General features: G+C 43.8%; 3 protein-coding genes across 3 annotated transcripts; all 3 read right to left on the reverse strand.

Annotated features, from left to right (window-relative positions):
• Nucleotides 1-1,993: 1,993 nt before the first annotated feature.
• LOC6526461 lies at nt 1,994-4,218 on the reverse strand. Its single transcript, XM_039370966.2, has 2 exons — nt 4,171-4,218; nt 1,994-4,100 (listed from the first exon to the last, which is right to left on the reverse strand). The coding sequence occupies exon 2, from the start codon at nt 4,081-4,083 to the stop codon at nt 2,062-2,064; it is 2,022 nt and encodes a 673-aa protein (XP_039226900.1). The 5' UTR covers nt 4,084-4,100; nt 4,171-4,218; the 3' UTR covers nt 1,994-2,061.
• Nucleotides 4,219-5,189: 971 nt separating this feature from the next.
• Nucleotides 5,190-7,567, reverse strand: LOC6526462. The gene is made up of 5 exons (XM_002087545.4): nt 7,238-7,567; nt 6,899-7,183; nt 6,116-6,825; nt 5,686-6,060; nt 5,190-5,621 (listed from the first exon to the last, which is right to left on the reverse strand). The coding sequence occupies exons 1-5, from the start codon at nt 7,394-7,396 to the stop codon at nt 5,306-5,308; spliced, it is 1,845 nt and encodes a 614-aa protein (XP_002087581.2). The 5' UTR covers nt 7,397-7,567; the 3' UTR covers nt 5,190-5,305.
• A 5,079-nt stretch (nt 7,568-12,646) lies between these two features.
• On the reverse strand, nt 12,647-13,575 carry LOC6526463 (neudesin). Its single transcript, XM_002087546.4, has 2 exons — nt 13,441-13,575; nt 12,647-13,384 (listed from the first exon to the last, which is right to left on the reverse strand). The coding sequence occupies exons 1-2, from the start codon at nt 13,475-13,477 to the stop codon at nt 12,813-12,815; spliced, it is 609 nt and encodes a 202-aa protein (XP_002087582.2). The 5' UTR covers nt 13,478-13,575; the 3' UTR covers nt 12,647-12,812.
• Between the last annotated feature and the right edge of the window lie 2,259 nt (nt 13,576-15,834).

The raw sequence follows: 15,834 nt of genomic DNA on the forward strand, positions 1-15,834 counted from the left end.
TGCAACATCCTTATGAACTGCTGTGGCTGCTATGGTCATCCTGACACTCCCCGTCAGTCGTGCTCACTGTAGTTGCAGTTGTCTGCGTCAGTTATCCTTCGTCCTGGTTTGTTGCTTCTTTGTGTGTTTATCTAATAACTTGAGGTTGAACTATTTAATTGCATTAGCTGCTCAGCATATTTAAATAAAATGGAATTCTTGTATAAAAGGTTTGTTGATGCGGAGTGAGTTAGCGAAGGGCAGAGTATTTAGGCGGAATTAAGTGGTGTTGAGTTGGTGTTGGATTAATAAAATTCAAATTGAGTTCAACAGAGCAATCAGGCTGAGCTGATCAGGAAATTCACTTCGATATATTAGTCTGTTTGGGTTCACTTTCTCAAAAATCGTTCTGTTTCTACTTGCATAACTCAATTCGCATTATTCGCAATCTGTTTGAACAGGCTAAAGAGGAGCTAAAATCCTTCCAAACGAGTGCACAAAATCCTCTGGTGCCCAACAAAGCATCCGTTTGGCAAATTTATCTATAAATTTCGCTGTTTGCTGATACCATTCCTCAGCAGTCAACCATAAATAACATAATCCATATAAGCACAAATACCTTTTTTTTGTGAAATTTCAACAATTGAAGCTTTGAATGCATTTTATGTTCTAGTTGGGAGTTTCCAGTTCCATTTTCCCTTTCCAATTCGATTATCCCTTTTTTTCATCCGGCTGTTTCTCTGCCTCAGTTGAGTTCAACGGTTGAATTTTTCCGGCGAAACATTTAAATTTGTATTCATCGAGGTGCAATAAATAAACTCGGCACATAAATCATTTTAGCAGCAACTTAAGGTCGGAAAACGGAATTTTCGCCGGCTATCTTACATTTCTCAGCTTCACACGCAAAATGAAAATAAGGCAGAATATGAATTGCTCTATCGAAGCGTTGCGTACCCTATATATTTTTCTTCTTTATGTATAACAGATAAATTGCAATGCTGTATTTAAATTACAATCTTTAAGGGCACCATCTTATATGGGATTTATTTCAGATGAAATGACTAATGAAATTCTGTGAATTAGCAGAAGCAGCTTTTCTACTTCAAGTATTACGGCTGCCATGAAACATTTTTAACGCTTCCTTGGCTGACGTCAAAGGATTCCAAGGATGCGCCGAGGCGAGGGTATATAAATTTCGTTCGGCTAAGGACACCTTGGGGAGAGATTCAAGACGATTGCCGAGTCGGGTTAGAGACCAAGACTAATTGGCCAAAAACAATAAAGCTCAACTCCTTTAAAACGGAGCAAACATTTGACTCCCCGCCGCTGGCTCTTTCCTCTCCGCTCCTCTTAAAGTTTTGGCCAAATGTTTGCCAGTCCATTTATAAATCCGTGCAGCTCCGGCTGCCCTATGTGCCCAGGGGATTTTTACCGAACAGGACAAAGCAAATATTGAAACTATAAAGCGTTCGCTTCTCGCTCGCACTCGCCCCCCCCTCTCTTTCTCGCAGCCACTATCTGTCTCTTTCGCCGGCGCCATAAGTGTGCTCTGCGTAAGTCTGCCATAATCCTAAAAAAGTTTTGCTGCTGAGTGGGTTAAAAGTAAGAGCAAACTGCGAGTGCGAGTACATGGTACATAAGCGGCTTATGCCATTAGTTCGGAATCGCAGTTGGTCCACCCCATATCCCCATATCCTTATACCGGCATATATCCCTCAAAGTTCCGCCCGCAGGTGGTCCACTCCATTGGCATCTGCCAAGTCATGCGGCAAACTTTTAAAGACTCGCCCGGCGGCAGTGGCCACTAATTGGCACAACTTCGACGTGCAAAATCAAAAGTTATAACTCACAGATAATTGGTGGGGCTGCTGTCACATCCAGAACTTATTGACGGCACTTCTGCGCTTAGGATGAGTCCAGAGGGATCGGCTTGGAGTTAGTTTGGGTGCAGCTTAAAGGTAACTGCCAAGCTTCTTAAAGTTGTATGTTTAAGCACTAGGAATAGCAGCCAATATTCTGAGTAAGTAGTTCCGAGTTTTTAATGTTGGATAATATTTATATATTTTTGGTGAATTCAAGAACCTATAGTGCACAATGACAGAATGGCTCCAGGAGGGGATTATCGATGCAGTCGTTGTTCCTGTTGCCATCGCCCCCAACGCGGACCACTTCGCCGACGACGGAGAGTTTGCTGCCCTGTCTGCGGGTCATGCCCTCGAAGTAGGCGTTGCCCGGCTTGGCTTTCAAACGCACCACGATGTCCTTGTCGTTGTACGTTCGCTTCTCCCAGAAGGGTCCTTGCTCGGGATACGCGTTCCTGTGCCCCCTCTCGATGTAGAAGTCATTGTCCCTCTGGGGAACCGCGAAGTAGGCACTCTCGATCGAATCCAGCTGAAGGGGCATGCAAACGGGATACTCCACCATCAACTGGTTTACGTAGTCGATGATAATGCTGGCCGATTTCCTCACCACTCGGCTGCTCTCGGGAATGGGAACCTGCTTGTGGCACAGACAGAACTTACTCGGGATGTGGGAAGTGTTGCAGTTCCTCCACGGCGGAATGGGTAAGAAGAGGCTAATGGCACGGGGGGTTTTTGAACCCTTCAGCTTCCAAAGTTCTTCCGACTTCTGTGTGATGGACGTATCTTCCAGGGAACTCGGATCCAAGATATGCTTTAAGGTCTCGTGAAGGTCGTAGGTGGTCACCAGACTGTGGGCATTGCCAGCTAGGCTTTTGATGGCCACGGGGTACTTCTCTCTCATCCACGCAGGATACAAAACGGACAGAAACGGCTGGCTGTCCTCGATCATACCCTGGAAACTGCTGCGAAAGCGACCCCATCTCAAGCCGTGGTCCGACATGAAGAGTATTATGGTGTTGTTGGTTATGCCCGCGTCGTCGAGGCTCCGCAGCAATCGCTCAAATCTTCCATCCGCCAGGCGGGGCGAGTTGAAGAACTCGTGGAAGCCATTGGCCCACCAGTAGAAGGAGAAGTAGGGATAGCGCTGCGTGTTGGGCAGCAGCCTGTCGTTCATCTCCAGGAGGATGTCTATGAAGGTCCTTTCGCCCCTGCAATGAGTATCTGCCACCGAACTGGCCTGCCTGTTCGCATACAGATCCACCATGTAATCGTGCAAATTGTTATCCGTAGTCGGACGCTTGAAGCCGGGCTTGCCGAAGTAGAACAGGGAAAAGATGGCCATGTCCTCGGCGAAACTGGTATTGTAACCGGCCTTCTTGAACTCCTTCCAAATCAGTGGCAAGTTATCCATGCATTTCTGCCGCACCCAATAAGCCTCAGCCTCAGTTGCACTGAGACCCGTCAGCATAGCTATCAAATTTGGATAGGTATTGGTCCCGATCTTGTTGAAGCCCCAAAACTCCACATGCGACATGTTCTGCCGCATATATCGCACAGTGCTCGGCATCTGGCGAAGCAAATTGAGATGCGAAACGGAGTCCAGACCCAAGATCATCACAGAAATGGGTGGCGTTCCGCCACTCGAGTGTTTCTCCCCATCCCAGTACTTCAAGGTCTTCGGAGCTTTCTTCAGCAACTTTTCAGGTGGTGGTTGGATAAAGAAATGGGCATCCTCGTGCAAGGTTTTGTTTGTGAAAGTGTTCATGCACATGACTCGCAAGGTCCTCACACCCTTGGGTACTTTCAGGGCATACGGGAACTCCAGAGGGAACTGGGTGCGACCGTAACTACTGGGCCTCCAACGTCTCTTGATTCTTACACGAAACCAATAGCACTTTATCTGCCAGTCGTGGGTCAGATCGCTCTCCTGCAGGATTCTGTCGATGTCGCGGGTCAACTTTAGGTACCAATCCCCGTTGGCCACCTCCGTTCGGAACCAGGTCTGATGGGGGCACTTCAGATAGAACCTCTTGTCCTTCCACTCCCAATCGGTGTACTTGGCAATGGTCGGGTTCATCACATCCATGGCTATGATGCGGCATCCGTCGGTGTTCACAAAGAATGCATTGTGTATCTTTCCGCCCGTCTCGTAGAACTGCGTGTCCAGAAACAGCAGGGCGTATAGGATGAGGGTCGTCACGATCACACCCAAGCCCAGTTTGCGAAAGCTCCTTTCGCCCATATTCTGGAAGTATAGAACTTTAACTAGGGATTAGCGATTTTTAATATAAGATAATAAAATAAAGGTGCTGTGAATAGCAAGGCTCACTACGATTGAAGGGAACTTTCTTTGGAAGTGAGAGCTATAATGATGTGTGATAAATGAGTGCGCTATAAACTTCTACTAGCGCAAAGGTTTATAGTTTTGACAGTTGGGGAAAAATGTTAACACAAGTGGCAGCTATAAAAGTCGTTCATGTGTGTACATACTGTTTCATTTTCAAGAGCAAATTTCTTTATGAAATACTGCGAGTCTCGGGAAGTGGGCGATGGAAACTTCCCACGAGGTGCCGCAATGTTTGCCGTCAAATAAAATGCCATTTCTCGCATCCACATCCTCATCCTCATCCACATCCACCTGGTGGCTAACCAGGTGCCAACAGCCGTTGCGTTTGGTTCCACTGCAGTTGCCAAAGTCTGAAAAGAAATGCGACAGCTGCAAGTCATCAACTCGACAGCGCCAAGAGAATTCGCAACAAAGTGCCAAACGAGCTTTGGAGGGAAAGTGGCTGCAAAGGACGAGGATCCTGCGCTCCTGTCTCATATTTTTGTCATTTTCCCAGGCGCCATTTTGTTGGCTAGCAATTTAATTCCATATTTTATGCAGTCGAAATGCGCGCGGAGCATGCGACAAAAAAGTTTCTCCTGCTCTTCGTCCTTTGGCCCAGACCCTGAGTTTTGCCACTGCTTTCTGGCCAACTGCTGCTGTCTCAAGGGGTTAAGGGAATGAGGCCGACAGAGGGTTAAGGCTCACGGAGCTGACTTCCCAGGGGTCAGAATAAAGTCAGACACGAAGGCGGCATAGCCATCATTTTTTGGCGAACGATAGTCAAGTGAATAATGAGGTGCACTCAACAACATCCCCTTTTCAATAAAGTAGCCAGTTTAACGAATAACTTTAAACTTGGGATATGATTATGTTGTAGTAATCATGCAAGTATCTAAGCACCAAAGAATGTCGAATTATCCTCTACATCTCTCAGCGCGAATGCTTTGAAAACATTGCTATTATTCAACTTTATATCGCTACGAATAATAAGTGAAATAAATGTTTTTCACGTTTTTCCATAGGGAATAAAAAACAATGCGATGATCTATTTATTTTTTTATACAATTGTTAAAACTGTTTACTAGCAAATGCTTCAAATGTTGTGCACACGTACTTTTAAGACTCACAGACGAAATTATATCGTATCCTTGGAGTGCATTGATTCCCATGTGGGCACCTGAACATATTGGGTGAAGTCGTAGGTGGTGAGTCGGGGCGCCAAGAAACCACCGTAGCCATCCCGACCTTTGTAGTATATTCCGATTCCGGAAAGTGGAACCGCCGGTTCCGTCACGACGTCCTGAATATCGATGAACGGCACCGTAGATTGGGCCGCATCCTGAACGAAGCCCGTGTTGGTAAATTCGATGTACTGGTTGTCACTTGGGTAAGGTATAGAAGGCACCGAGGATTTACTGGACACTTGGGCGTCCCTAAGCGGCAGTTTCTCCCTAAAAAAAGAGAGGAATAAAACCTGTTAATCACATATAATTCCTAATATTTGTAGATACTTACCTTTTCTGATCGGTGCCTAAGGATGTCCAGTGACTCGTCTTCGTCGGATCGATGAGCTTTCCACTTTCAAACTCAACTGCGCTGAACTGAACCTGCAGTTGAAGATGACCTCCCATCACTCGGAACCGCAGGCCGGTGACCACTGCTGAATTGTTTTCCGCCTTCACATCACCCAGATCAAGGGATCGACTTTCGTAGCTCAGCTTATGGTAGTCAACGGTATCGGTCACATTCTTGTCGAATATGGAGTACGAATCCACGGGCTTCCACTGAAGAGTGGGCTTGTTGATGACTCCAAGTGGCAGAAGCTCACCTTCCTGAACTTGCAGGTGAAAAATGCGATTTTTCTTCACAAACCGGAGGCCGGTCACAACCCTGTGATGTGCAAATTGGATATAGCCCGTATACAAGTAAAAAGCAGGGCACTAACCTGTTGTTTTTCACATCAGCGACCACAGGGCGCAGGTTGAAGTACCGATCCGATTGAGCACTCTGATCATCGCACAAGCATAGGCAGTAGCTGCATTCCATGAAAAGCCAGCGATTCCAACTCTTTGCACTGTTCGACCAAGTGTCACAATGTTCTTGAGTGCCATGCACTAGGCCACTTTTATACTCTATGAACTCGTACCGCCTGCTAGAGGTCTTTTCCGCCTGACAAATCTTCATAGACGACTCCACAAAGCGGCAATCGTGCACTCCGCCCGAACATTTTGGCTGCTCGGAACAGAACTTACTATCGAAACAGCCCTCATTTCTGGCGGACTTGTAGTAGCCGCAATCTCGACTGCACACTCCATCGCTGTTCAGGTCCACCTCGTTCTCCACGTAACCCTGCAGGAGACGGGTGACCTCCTCGTAGGTGACCCCGGACTTGTGTTCCCAGGGATCACAGCGCCACACGGAGCGATCTGCTCGGCTCATCAGGTCCTTTATCTTCGCTAGAGTGCCTTCCGTGCGCTTGTAGGCTGACCTGTCCTCCTCCTCGATGGATACATCTTGTCCAAATTTCCTCAGCAACAGCCAGGACCACTCTACCAAGGCGTGAGCCTTCAGTTCGTGAACAATGTAGAACAATACATAAAAGAAGTAAAGAAATTGCTGCGGCGATTGGGGCGTCTTGCACGTTTGGGGCTCAAACTGTGTTTAAAAATAGTGAGCGGATAGAACATAAAGGTATTCCATAAAGAAAGTCACAATAATATTTTATTACCTGGTTGAACTTGGCCATTTGACTGATAAAATCATCCTTCCCAAAGAGTTTCAAGTGATATTTCTCCATATTCATAATGTTCCCATCTCCTGTAAATACCTGCGCCCTAGCCAAGCTGAGTTGTGTGTCATTTTCCCACTCAGCTGACTCGAATTTTCTCATTTTTTTGTAATGCATCGAAATCCGACTAAATTTATTCGACATTTCTATTATATCAGAAGAATCTTTGAGACTTTCGTTTACATAGCCATTTGATCCAATTATATAGGCAGGAACATGCATGGGCTGCGATTGGTGAAATATCAATACCACGAACAGAAAAAAATTAGGTTGACTTACCTCATCTTTATTCAACTGATTCAACTTATCGATTTCCTTAAAAATTGGGTCCAAATGCATCCTGTCTTCTTCCCCCATTAGATAATAAGTTTTGTAGCCATGTGCGGATTTTCCAAATGCCAAAACCGTGGCCAAAGTAAATATAATTGTACACCTCATATCTATTACTTCGATTTTTAGAATGGCACTGTATAAATCATAGACTTTTTATAAGCTGCTCGGAGTCTCTCGATCCGATGCTTTCAGGCAACTAAACAGTTTTTGGTTCGCATCTGTATTATAGGAAGTGAGTCTCTTATCTGCCAGATTCGGCAACTGCCCTTCTGGGTTATCACTTGTTTCATTAAAACGATGAAATTACGTTCAGAAACGAAAAAGTGAAAAATTCTATTCAATTCTGAAGCACTGCCAATCGGAACGGGCACTTGTTACTCATGGTGTGCATATTGCTGAAGTCGCACTAAAATTTGTATTTGAACGCAGAGTCGGTTATTTCTGCAAAATTCATTGTCAGCCGGAGGGTCAAAAACAGTTTAAGCCATTTGTTTGCATATTTTAGCTTTGGTCTGTTGCTGTTATTGTTCGCCGCACTGCGGCAAAACATTTTGGTTAAAGTGTAGAGTCAAACATCTGGTCTTGGCTTTTGCTCTCGGGTAAGTAAATTATGAACTAAGTGAAGGGCGAGTGGATTTCAGTTGCGATCCAGATGGACTGGCTGTCGACTGTCTGACTGGACCGAACTTTGAGATGAAACCAATTTATCAGCTGTTGGCCAAGGGTTAAGACTTCAAGCCCATTCGGGGATATTTTGAAATGAACTCTTCTGTGTGTGCAAATGTATGATACTGCTACACATAATTTGGCCAGCAGCCATAAATGTTATTAAACTTTCAGTTGGTTTTGTGGCTGGGCGTTGTAATAACCTGCTGCCGTCAGACGAATCACTCTATTAAGTCGATTACAATTTATTAAGGGTAGTGTGGGAACTGTGTCGATTTATTTAAATTAGGTACCCGAGCTGCTGCTGCTGCTGTTGCTGCGGCTTGTGCTGGGCACCACTGCGTATGAGCAATATTTGTCTAAATTATACTCCTCGTTTTTTGCACTTTCTTAGCCCAAATTGCTTGCAGTCAATTTGCTCAAACGCTTGGCTGCTTCTCGGCCATCACGATAATGTTGATGATGATGGATTTATGTCTGCCATTTGTTTTAGCTTTTAGCCGTATTTTTTTGCCATATCCCTTACGTTTTTCCACCGTGCTGACTTCGATTTTTTTTTGTTTTTTGCGTCGGCTGTCATCGGCAGCAAAGTGAAAAGTGAAGAGTGAAATGTGAGATGCCTGTGCAAAAATGCCATAAATCAATTTTCGCAATTCACAAATTGCCCCGGCACAAAAAACTCGTCTGACTTTGTAAGCCGAGAATGTTTTTTCCCCAAGGATTAATTGAAACAACGCCATCTTTGAAGTCTCCGTGGCAGCTCAATGGATGAAAGCTGCTTTAAGGTGGAATCAACTTGAACAGCGGGAAATTGAAGTAAATTGCCAAGTTAAGTACGGGATAAGCCGTATTCGTAAATAATCTGTCGGTGTAAAAGGTCATGGGTCTGAATATCAGCTATCAAAAGGTATGCGTTCAAAGGTGAAATATGCTTTCATTTTGGTTCTTTTAAGGCCATTGTGTCATGATATTGACAACCCTTCATGTCATATTAAGCATATTTTACATACTCATAATTGAAATCAAGGCCGGGTAAAAATGTCACCAGCATTAATGCGGCTTTAAAAAAACCACAAGGCGGTGCAAAAACAACAGCAATCAGGACCGAGTTAGGGGAAATGAGCAGCGCCGACAAGAACATAAAAAGCCAAATTAGCAATGTTTCACATCAAAGTGCGCATTAAATCCGAGACGATAATCACACACACACACACACACACCCATACGCACACATAGGCACACAGGAGAAGCGTCGTCCTTTGCCTCTTGCTATGCGTAAGGACATACAAAAAACATAATTAACCGCGACCTGACGACAGCAGCAACAACACCAGAAACAACGAGTGAGCTGGCGACCTACAAAATGCCGTCAACCTAAGAACCTAGAAAGTACACTGAGAAAAATGGTACACTATGTCATAAAGTTATTCAAATATTTTCATAGCTTACTTCATAGCTTCTCAAACAGTAATTCTTAGGGCATTTTGTGCGCCATAGCTGTTGATTGTGCAGCTAAGGTTCTGCTGAAATGTTTTCAGTGTAATCCGCTGCGCACTTGGCGAGCATTTTCCGCCCTTTTCCCTTCTCCCCTCTCTCTTTTCCCACTGGCATCAGGTTAATGTGACGAGCACAGCTGCTGGTGCTGTGGGAGTCGCTGGGGGCGATGCCGTTGGAGTCCCGGCCGACATTTTTGCAAATTACACACTTTTGAATATAAAGTACTCGCATAACGCACCCGAGACAGCCAGTCTGTGGCCACTTTTAATGGCTGGCCGGAGTTTCGCCTGCAAACTTATTTGCAACAACGAAATGCGAGCCTAGAGTCTAGACATCGCCAGTGAAATGGCTTTGGGTCAACTGAAAAGCTCGCAAATTGCGAGGCCCCACTCCTTCTGGCCCTGAATTGCAATTAAGCCTGATATATGGGGCAAAACTGGTTCGGCTTTCGTTTCCTTTCGTTTCGTTTGCTTTGTTTCGTGTCGTTCCGGGCAACATGGATTTATGAATTCAAAATGTCATTGGGCCTGGGGCGGCAATTCTGGGCCAACCCAGTGCCATTTGTAAATCAAATTCTGGCCCTGCGAAACATCAAAATGTTTCGAGAGCGCCCTCAAAAAACGAAAATTATTGCCAAAGTGGGTGCATGGCATTTGACTTGTCGTATAGTTCGTTGCCAAATTTAAGCCTCTTTCTACGAAAAATAGAAGAATAGGTTGGAAAACATATGTAGTCTTCATAGATACAGCTTTGCTGGATTTTTTAACCTACGTTTTTTTTTTATTAAATGGCAATGCAACCAGATGGCAAGCCACTGAAGATGTGGTAATTGGAAAACAAGTATAAAACAATTGGTTTTCCTAACTGAAGCACTTGAATGTCTGATATACTCGTATAGACGCATTCGTACCCATTTTCATGTTTTTATCTGACAACAACTTTTTGTAAAATGAGTTAAAAGCAAACTCGGGGATTCAGTTAAGCCCCAAGTAAGCCCTTCACAATTCAGCTGCAATTTCTTTGCTGGATGTTCCATTTTTGCGCTTACCCATAATTGTTCATGAATGGCAAATCACTCTCGAATGCAATCAAATTAAGGAGCCAAGTGCAGCTTAATCCCTTCACAAACACATTGAAATGTAGCCAGCAGCTGTTGGGCCACAGCCATTGTTGGCAGGAAAAAAAGGATAAAAGTGCCGAGATTGGGAGGTGGTGGTTGAGGAAATGGCTGAAGAATTAAAAGAAAAGCGAACCATTTAATGATAATTACAGCGACCATTAGCAATTGTCTGCCGGCAATAATAACAAAGTGAACATAAAAACCAGACTGCGAAATGAGGGGCGTACTCAGAAGTGCAAGGACTGGGAAAATGCGGGAAAATGGAGGCGTTGGAAAATCTGGGGGCTAGAGCGTGACGCGCTTTTCAATTACCACGAAGCCGGGCTCAATCTAATGAATTGTTAAATTATGTAATGAAGCGTGTACTTTAGATAAATGAAAACTAATTAAATTAACTCCCGCAAGCAGCGAATGGCAAAGAGCAAAGTAAACTTTGGCCAGAAAGAAAGAGAGAATCCTTTCCCTTCCATCGCAAAGTCGGAATGCAACTCAGGCGAATTTAATTTGTGTTGTTTGCCAACATTTTAGTTGCCAAATTGGAAAACTAATTGTTTGCCGCACTCACACAGTCATTTGAATTTCCCTGGGCAAATATCGTAAGCCAGATTCGGCTAGTGTTTTCTAGCAATTAGGCACGTTCCACGACATAAGCTCTCATGGTTAATTGCCTTTCACCTAGAACACATCTCCTATGGCCACATTTCCCCCTTTTTTTGCCCCACCACCTGTTTTGTCCCGTTCTGCATTTAATGAGTCATTCGATTCGATTTCGAATGGGTCACGTAAAACATTAAAATGAACGAATGACACTGGAGGGAGGTCTCCAGCTCCAAATGCCCACCGAAATACGGGGTTAGAGCATCGTTTGCACATGACAACCAGATGGTAATAAATTCAGAGGCTGGCCCAAATTATATTGGATGCCATAACTGGGAAAGTTTGTAGGCGTGGCTAAGTGGAAATTTATTTTAAGGAGCTACATATAATGAATTACCAAAATGATAAAGAATCCATTCGTTTCATTCATTTCAAAAGGGTCATTTATTAACTAAATGAATAATTACCTTTATCCGCATTATTGATGATAACAATAAAGCAGCATGTTAAATGAAAATATTTAAAACTTTAAGTGCTCAGTACTAGCAAAATTGATTTTTTGTTATGGTGCTGGGTAATCGCAATCGGATTTCAGTAAGTCCAAATAAAAAGCTGGAAAGGAGCGAGTACAATTTATGCAAATGGGCCACTCCAGGACATTGTCCTTTCCATCTTGGCTTACTGCTCCTTTCCGCCCACTCCCTGGCTTTTAAGGACCATTTGCACTTGTTATTGTTGGCCCTAGTTATTGTTAACTTTTGAGCCCTTTTGTCACCTTTGCGCTTGATCAAATTCGACACTTCAAATAACACTTTGCCAAATGTTGTTCTTGCTACTTGCGAGCGAGTGTGTGTTTGTGTGTGTTGTCCTTTTGCACATTCGACTGAATTTGAAGTGTGTGCTTAACAATTTTTGGACAACTTTTTTAAATTCCTTAAGCACGTCGACTGACTGCCGAAACTTTGCGCTGGCGAAAAGTAATTTTGATTTTATTAGCTGTGTAGCACCTGACGGCATTCCTTTGGCTCTTCTTGCCTTTCAGCTTTCAGCATTCAGCTTTCAATTCAATTTAAGTCAATTGCGGTTTGGCGCAAAGTTTTTCCACACACACATACCAACACAATGGAAAATCCGAATCACCCGAAGCCCTGAAAATTCGGCGACAACTTGACAAAGTCAACAGCTTGATGGGCAAAAAGTGCCAAGTAAAAAAGGAAAACACGACAAACAATTTGTTGTTATCGACATTTGCCGTTGTCGATATTTTCCTGTCGAACCGCTGCGGAAAAAAGCGCAAGACAAAGCCGGAAAAACTTTCCGGCTTTCCAAATGCCAAGAGCTCGGTCAAATGGCAAAAAAAAGAAGGGGAGAATTCATTTAATCTCAGCCAGAAGGAGATTCTAAAAGAAATAGTCGGCCATTTGTTAGGCAACCTGAAACCAGTGAAAAGTATTTGCTCATGAAGCCAAAAGAAGTTTTCATTAATTTCGTTTATTCTACAGCTTATAGCTTAAGTTACAAGTAATTTTTTAAAACCCATTTGTTGTAGAATATCCACTTCAGTTAGCTTGGAAGTAAATTACTAGTTTCAATCAACAATATTTTATTGCCAAGCTAACAAAATGGGATATTCACAGCATCCTAAACGACATCAGTTTGCTCCGTTTGATCCTCCGTGGCCGAAACTTCATGATTCTCCAGACTGTCACCATCAAAATACATATCCGCATCGACTAGGTAACCAACGATTTTAAATTCGGCTTTCAGGCTCTGCTCCCAGCGACTTATTACGTTCGCGGCGCAGACGTCCATGGAATTGCAGGCAATGTTCAGGACCTTGTTGGCATTGCAGCCGGCCAAGAGGGAGTAGGGCCCATGACTACTGAAACTTTCGCGGCCCGGACTCAGATCGTATATGAGGCCATTCAGGGCGGTGTAAATGGGTAGACTGGGGCTCGAGCCATCGAAGGCAGTTAGCTCCTCCGTGGTGAGTAGGACAATGTCGTGTCCTTTGTTCGCTGGCTCACTCTCCTCCCTGGGCGGTATGTCCAAGTCCTCCAGCGATTCCTCGCATTTCTCAGCGTCCCTCTTGAACTTACCATAAAATTGCGACAACTTTGTGGTGACAAAGTAGCCCACCAAAAAAGACACTAACGCCTGACCCAGCGGACTTCTAAGCACTCTGGAGGCTGTCACCAAATTGGGACCCAGTTCTAAAAGAAACAGTGAGTTCTTAAGTAATTAACTAGTATCAAATATGTTTACTTACTTGCAGGAAACATTTCACCAAGTATCGGCATATTCATGACTTTTCTAAAAACTTTAACTGTGCGCTGTTTTTTGTTGTTTTCGTGCTCAGCATTTCATGAATTTTGAAAGTTCAGTCGAAATATATTCGAGTGCAAACTCAGCGGCCATTTGATCATACTCAATTAAGCCGAGTTAACAACAATTTACCGCAGTGCGGAGCGAATAAAAATGTTAAGCCACCTGCTGCCAAGCTCATTTACATCAGTCATATAAATTACGTGCACCTAAAGAAATGGCTTACTACTCATTCCCTTCTAGCTAATGTAAAGAAAATTATTTTTCTATTTCTTTTAAGTCTTTGTATACCTGCAAGGTGAAGACACAAATCAACACTGCTGTTGCTCACTCATTAAAACTGTGCTTTTCTTCGAGTGTAACGCACATAGCTACCGCGTGTGTCTACGCCATTTGCTATTAACATTAATGCCAAATGCTATCGTAAAAAATGTCGCATGAAAACATTGCCAGTCTGCTGTCAGTTGCTGTTTTTATCAAATTGGCTGTACTTGGACTTTAATATGACTTAATAAGCTCATTACAATTTTTTGGCCCCACCATGTGTGCATGTGTGCGTGTGTGCGTGTGTGCATGTGAGCATGTGAGTGTTTGGGTGTGTGTCTCGCCAACAAAGTGTAATTTTGCGCCAGGCGAGTGCTCTGGGAGCCATACATACGGACGCTTATGTAAATACAAGTACAACTGCAGGGCGACTGGCATGCCATGGCAGGACGAAGGAGTCCTGCGCTGATTTGCGTCGGATTTAAGCGATACCCTCGGATTGCTCAATTGCTCGGAAAGCCGAAATTGGTTTGTTGTGGCTCCTTCGGTGATTGAGCTCCCACAATAGTAGTTCGCATAAAATATGGCATTTAATCCTTATGAATTACGCCATGCCCCCAAATGTAGGCAATATTTCATGCAAGTTATATTATTTTATTACCATGTTTATAGTGGCACACTTAACAGATATCTTATTTCATTCACTTTTTCATGTGGTCTGTTTAGTTGACTTCTAGTGTATGGGCCCATCATGCCCGGGCGATACCCTGGCGATTCTCGGAACAGGATTCAGGAGAAAACTGGCAAGCGTAGCGCCGTTTCGTTTCCGCCTTATGCTCGCATTAAAATTTGCATAACGTTGATTTTGTTGCGAGCACATTACGCATACGCCGCGTGTGACGTTGGTTGGTTCAAATTGCTTTGGGCACTCGGTTTGCGGCTGGTTGCTTCCTTTGCCTGTTGTTTTGCTGCTGTTGTTCTTGTTATTTTTCCTTCATTCCGCTTCTTTTTCGCTTATTTTAATTTAATAAATTAAAACATATTTCGCATGCTGTTCAAATGTAATTACATTTCCCTCAGACCGCACTCACTGCCGCTCAGCCTTGCCTTCTTTTAATTAAAAATAAAAATCATACAAATAAAAACGAAAAAAAAAAAAATAAAGAGAGCAGCAGTCTCTTTAAAGTTCGTATGGCTGCCACTGCCGTTCTGCGGGTTATTAATAAACTTTTCAATTGCCCACCAACCGCGAGGGCAGCTGTGTCGTATTAACTTTGTCTGCCAGCCGCGCCCTTTTTCCATCCGCCCCCCTTTCCATTCACTGTCTCCTGTTTGGCTTATTAGTCCCGCTCCGCTGAAATTTGCTTTGGCAAATGTCGGAAATCCGAATGCCACAGAAAAAATCACAAAATTTCAACCACAAAGTGCCAAAGCTCATAAGCCCACGAACAGCATAAAAAGGCTCCGACAGAAGGAGCAGTACAAAGTGTGCGGATGCTGCTTATTATTCGAGTTAATTAAAGCAAATTTCAAAAGGATTAGAATGCCAGCAGATTTGCTTAGTTTACTTTGCCTCAGGCCAGCGAAAGTTCTGGGATAGGCTTGGAAAAAGAGGGTATCGTTAAGGGGTTCGGACATTGACAACATAAATGGGGTTTTTCCCGAAGCTTTTAGAAATGTTAATTTGGATCCGGTACTATTAAAATCTAAGGTTTCAAAAATCCACATTAAACGTTTTAAGCTGATTTAAGCAGATTGCTTAATTGTTTACTTTTCGGTTTGTCCGAGTCTCGACGCATTTATGCAAAACCAAAACGAGTACAAACATTTCCATTTCCATAAAATATTATCAAACATTACCAGAGAAGTCTCACTCCATTTTTCCAAGCCCCAACCAATCCCCTTGGTGCCCAATGATTTATTCATTGAACTGAGCAGGCAAGGCAAAGCCATAAAAAATCACCCACATAGTTTTTGGCCCGATGCCGCCCTCACACTCGGCACTTCGGTTGTCCGCCTGATGCTGAAATATTTTGCTGCACTAACCATAAATAAAAAGTACAGCAGAAGTACA

Source organism: Drosophila yakuba, chromosome 2L (assembly GCF_016746365.2).
Source record: "Drosophila yakuba strain Tai18E2 chromosome 2L, Prin_Dyak_Tai18E2_2.1, whole genome shotgun sequence".
Taxonomy (NCBI): Eukaryota; Metazoa; Arthropoda; class Insecta; order Diptera; family Drosophilidae; genus Drosophila; species Drosophila yakuba.

Bases quoted from the DNA above. Each gene is read 5' to 3' on its own strand.
- LOC6526461 (XM_039370966.2), bottom strand. From the start codon at position 4,083: ATGGGCGAAAGGAGCTTTCGCAAACTGGGCTTGGGTGTGATCGTGACG.
- LOC6526462 (XM_002087545.4), bottom strand. From the start codon at position 7,396: ATGAGGTGTACAATTATATTTACTTTGGCCACGGTTTTGGCATTTGGA. The intron at 6,826-6,898 runs GTAATAAAATAT...TTTTAAACACAG, and splicing joins AAATGGCCAAGTTCAACCAG to TTTGAGCCCCAAACGTGCAA. The intron at 6,061-6,115 runs GTTAGTGCCCTG...TGCACATCACAG, and splicing joins GCTGATGTGAAAAACAACAG to GGTTGTGACCGGCCTCCGGT.
- LOC6526463 (XM_002087546.4), bottom strand. From the start codon at position 13,477: ATGAATATGCCGATACTTGGTGAAATGTTTCCTGCAA. The intron at 13,385-13,440 runs GTAAGTAAACAT...TGTTTCTTTTAG, and splicing joins TGGTGAAATGTTTCCTGCAA to AACTGGGTCCCAATTTGGTG.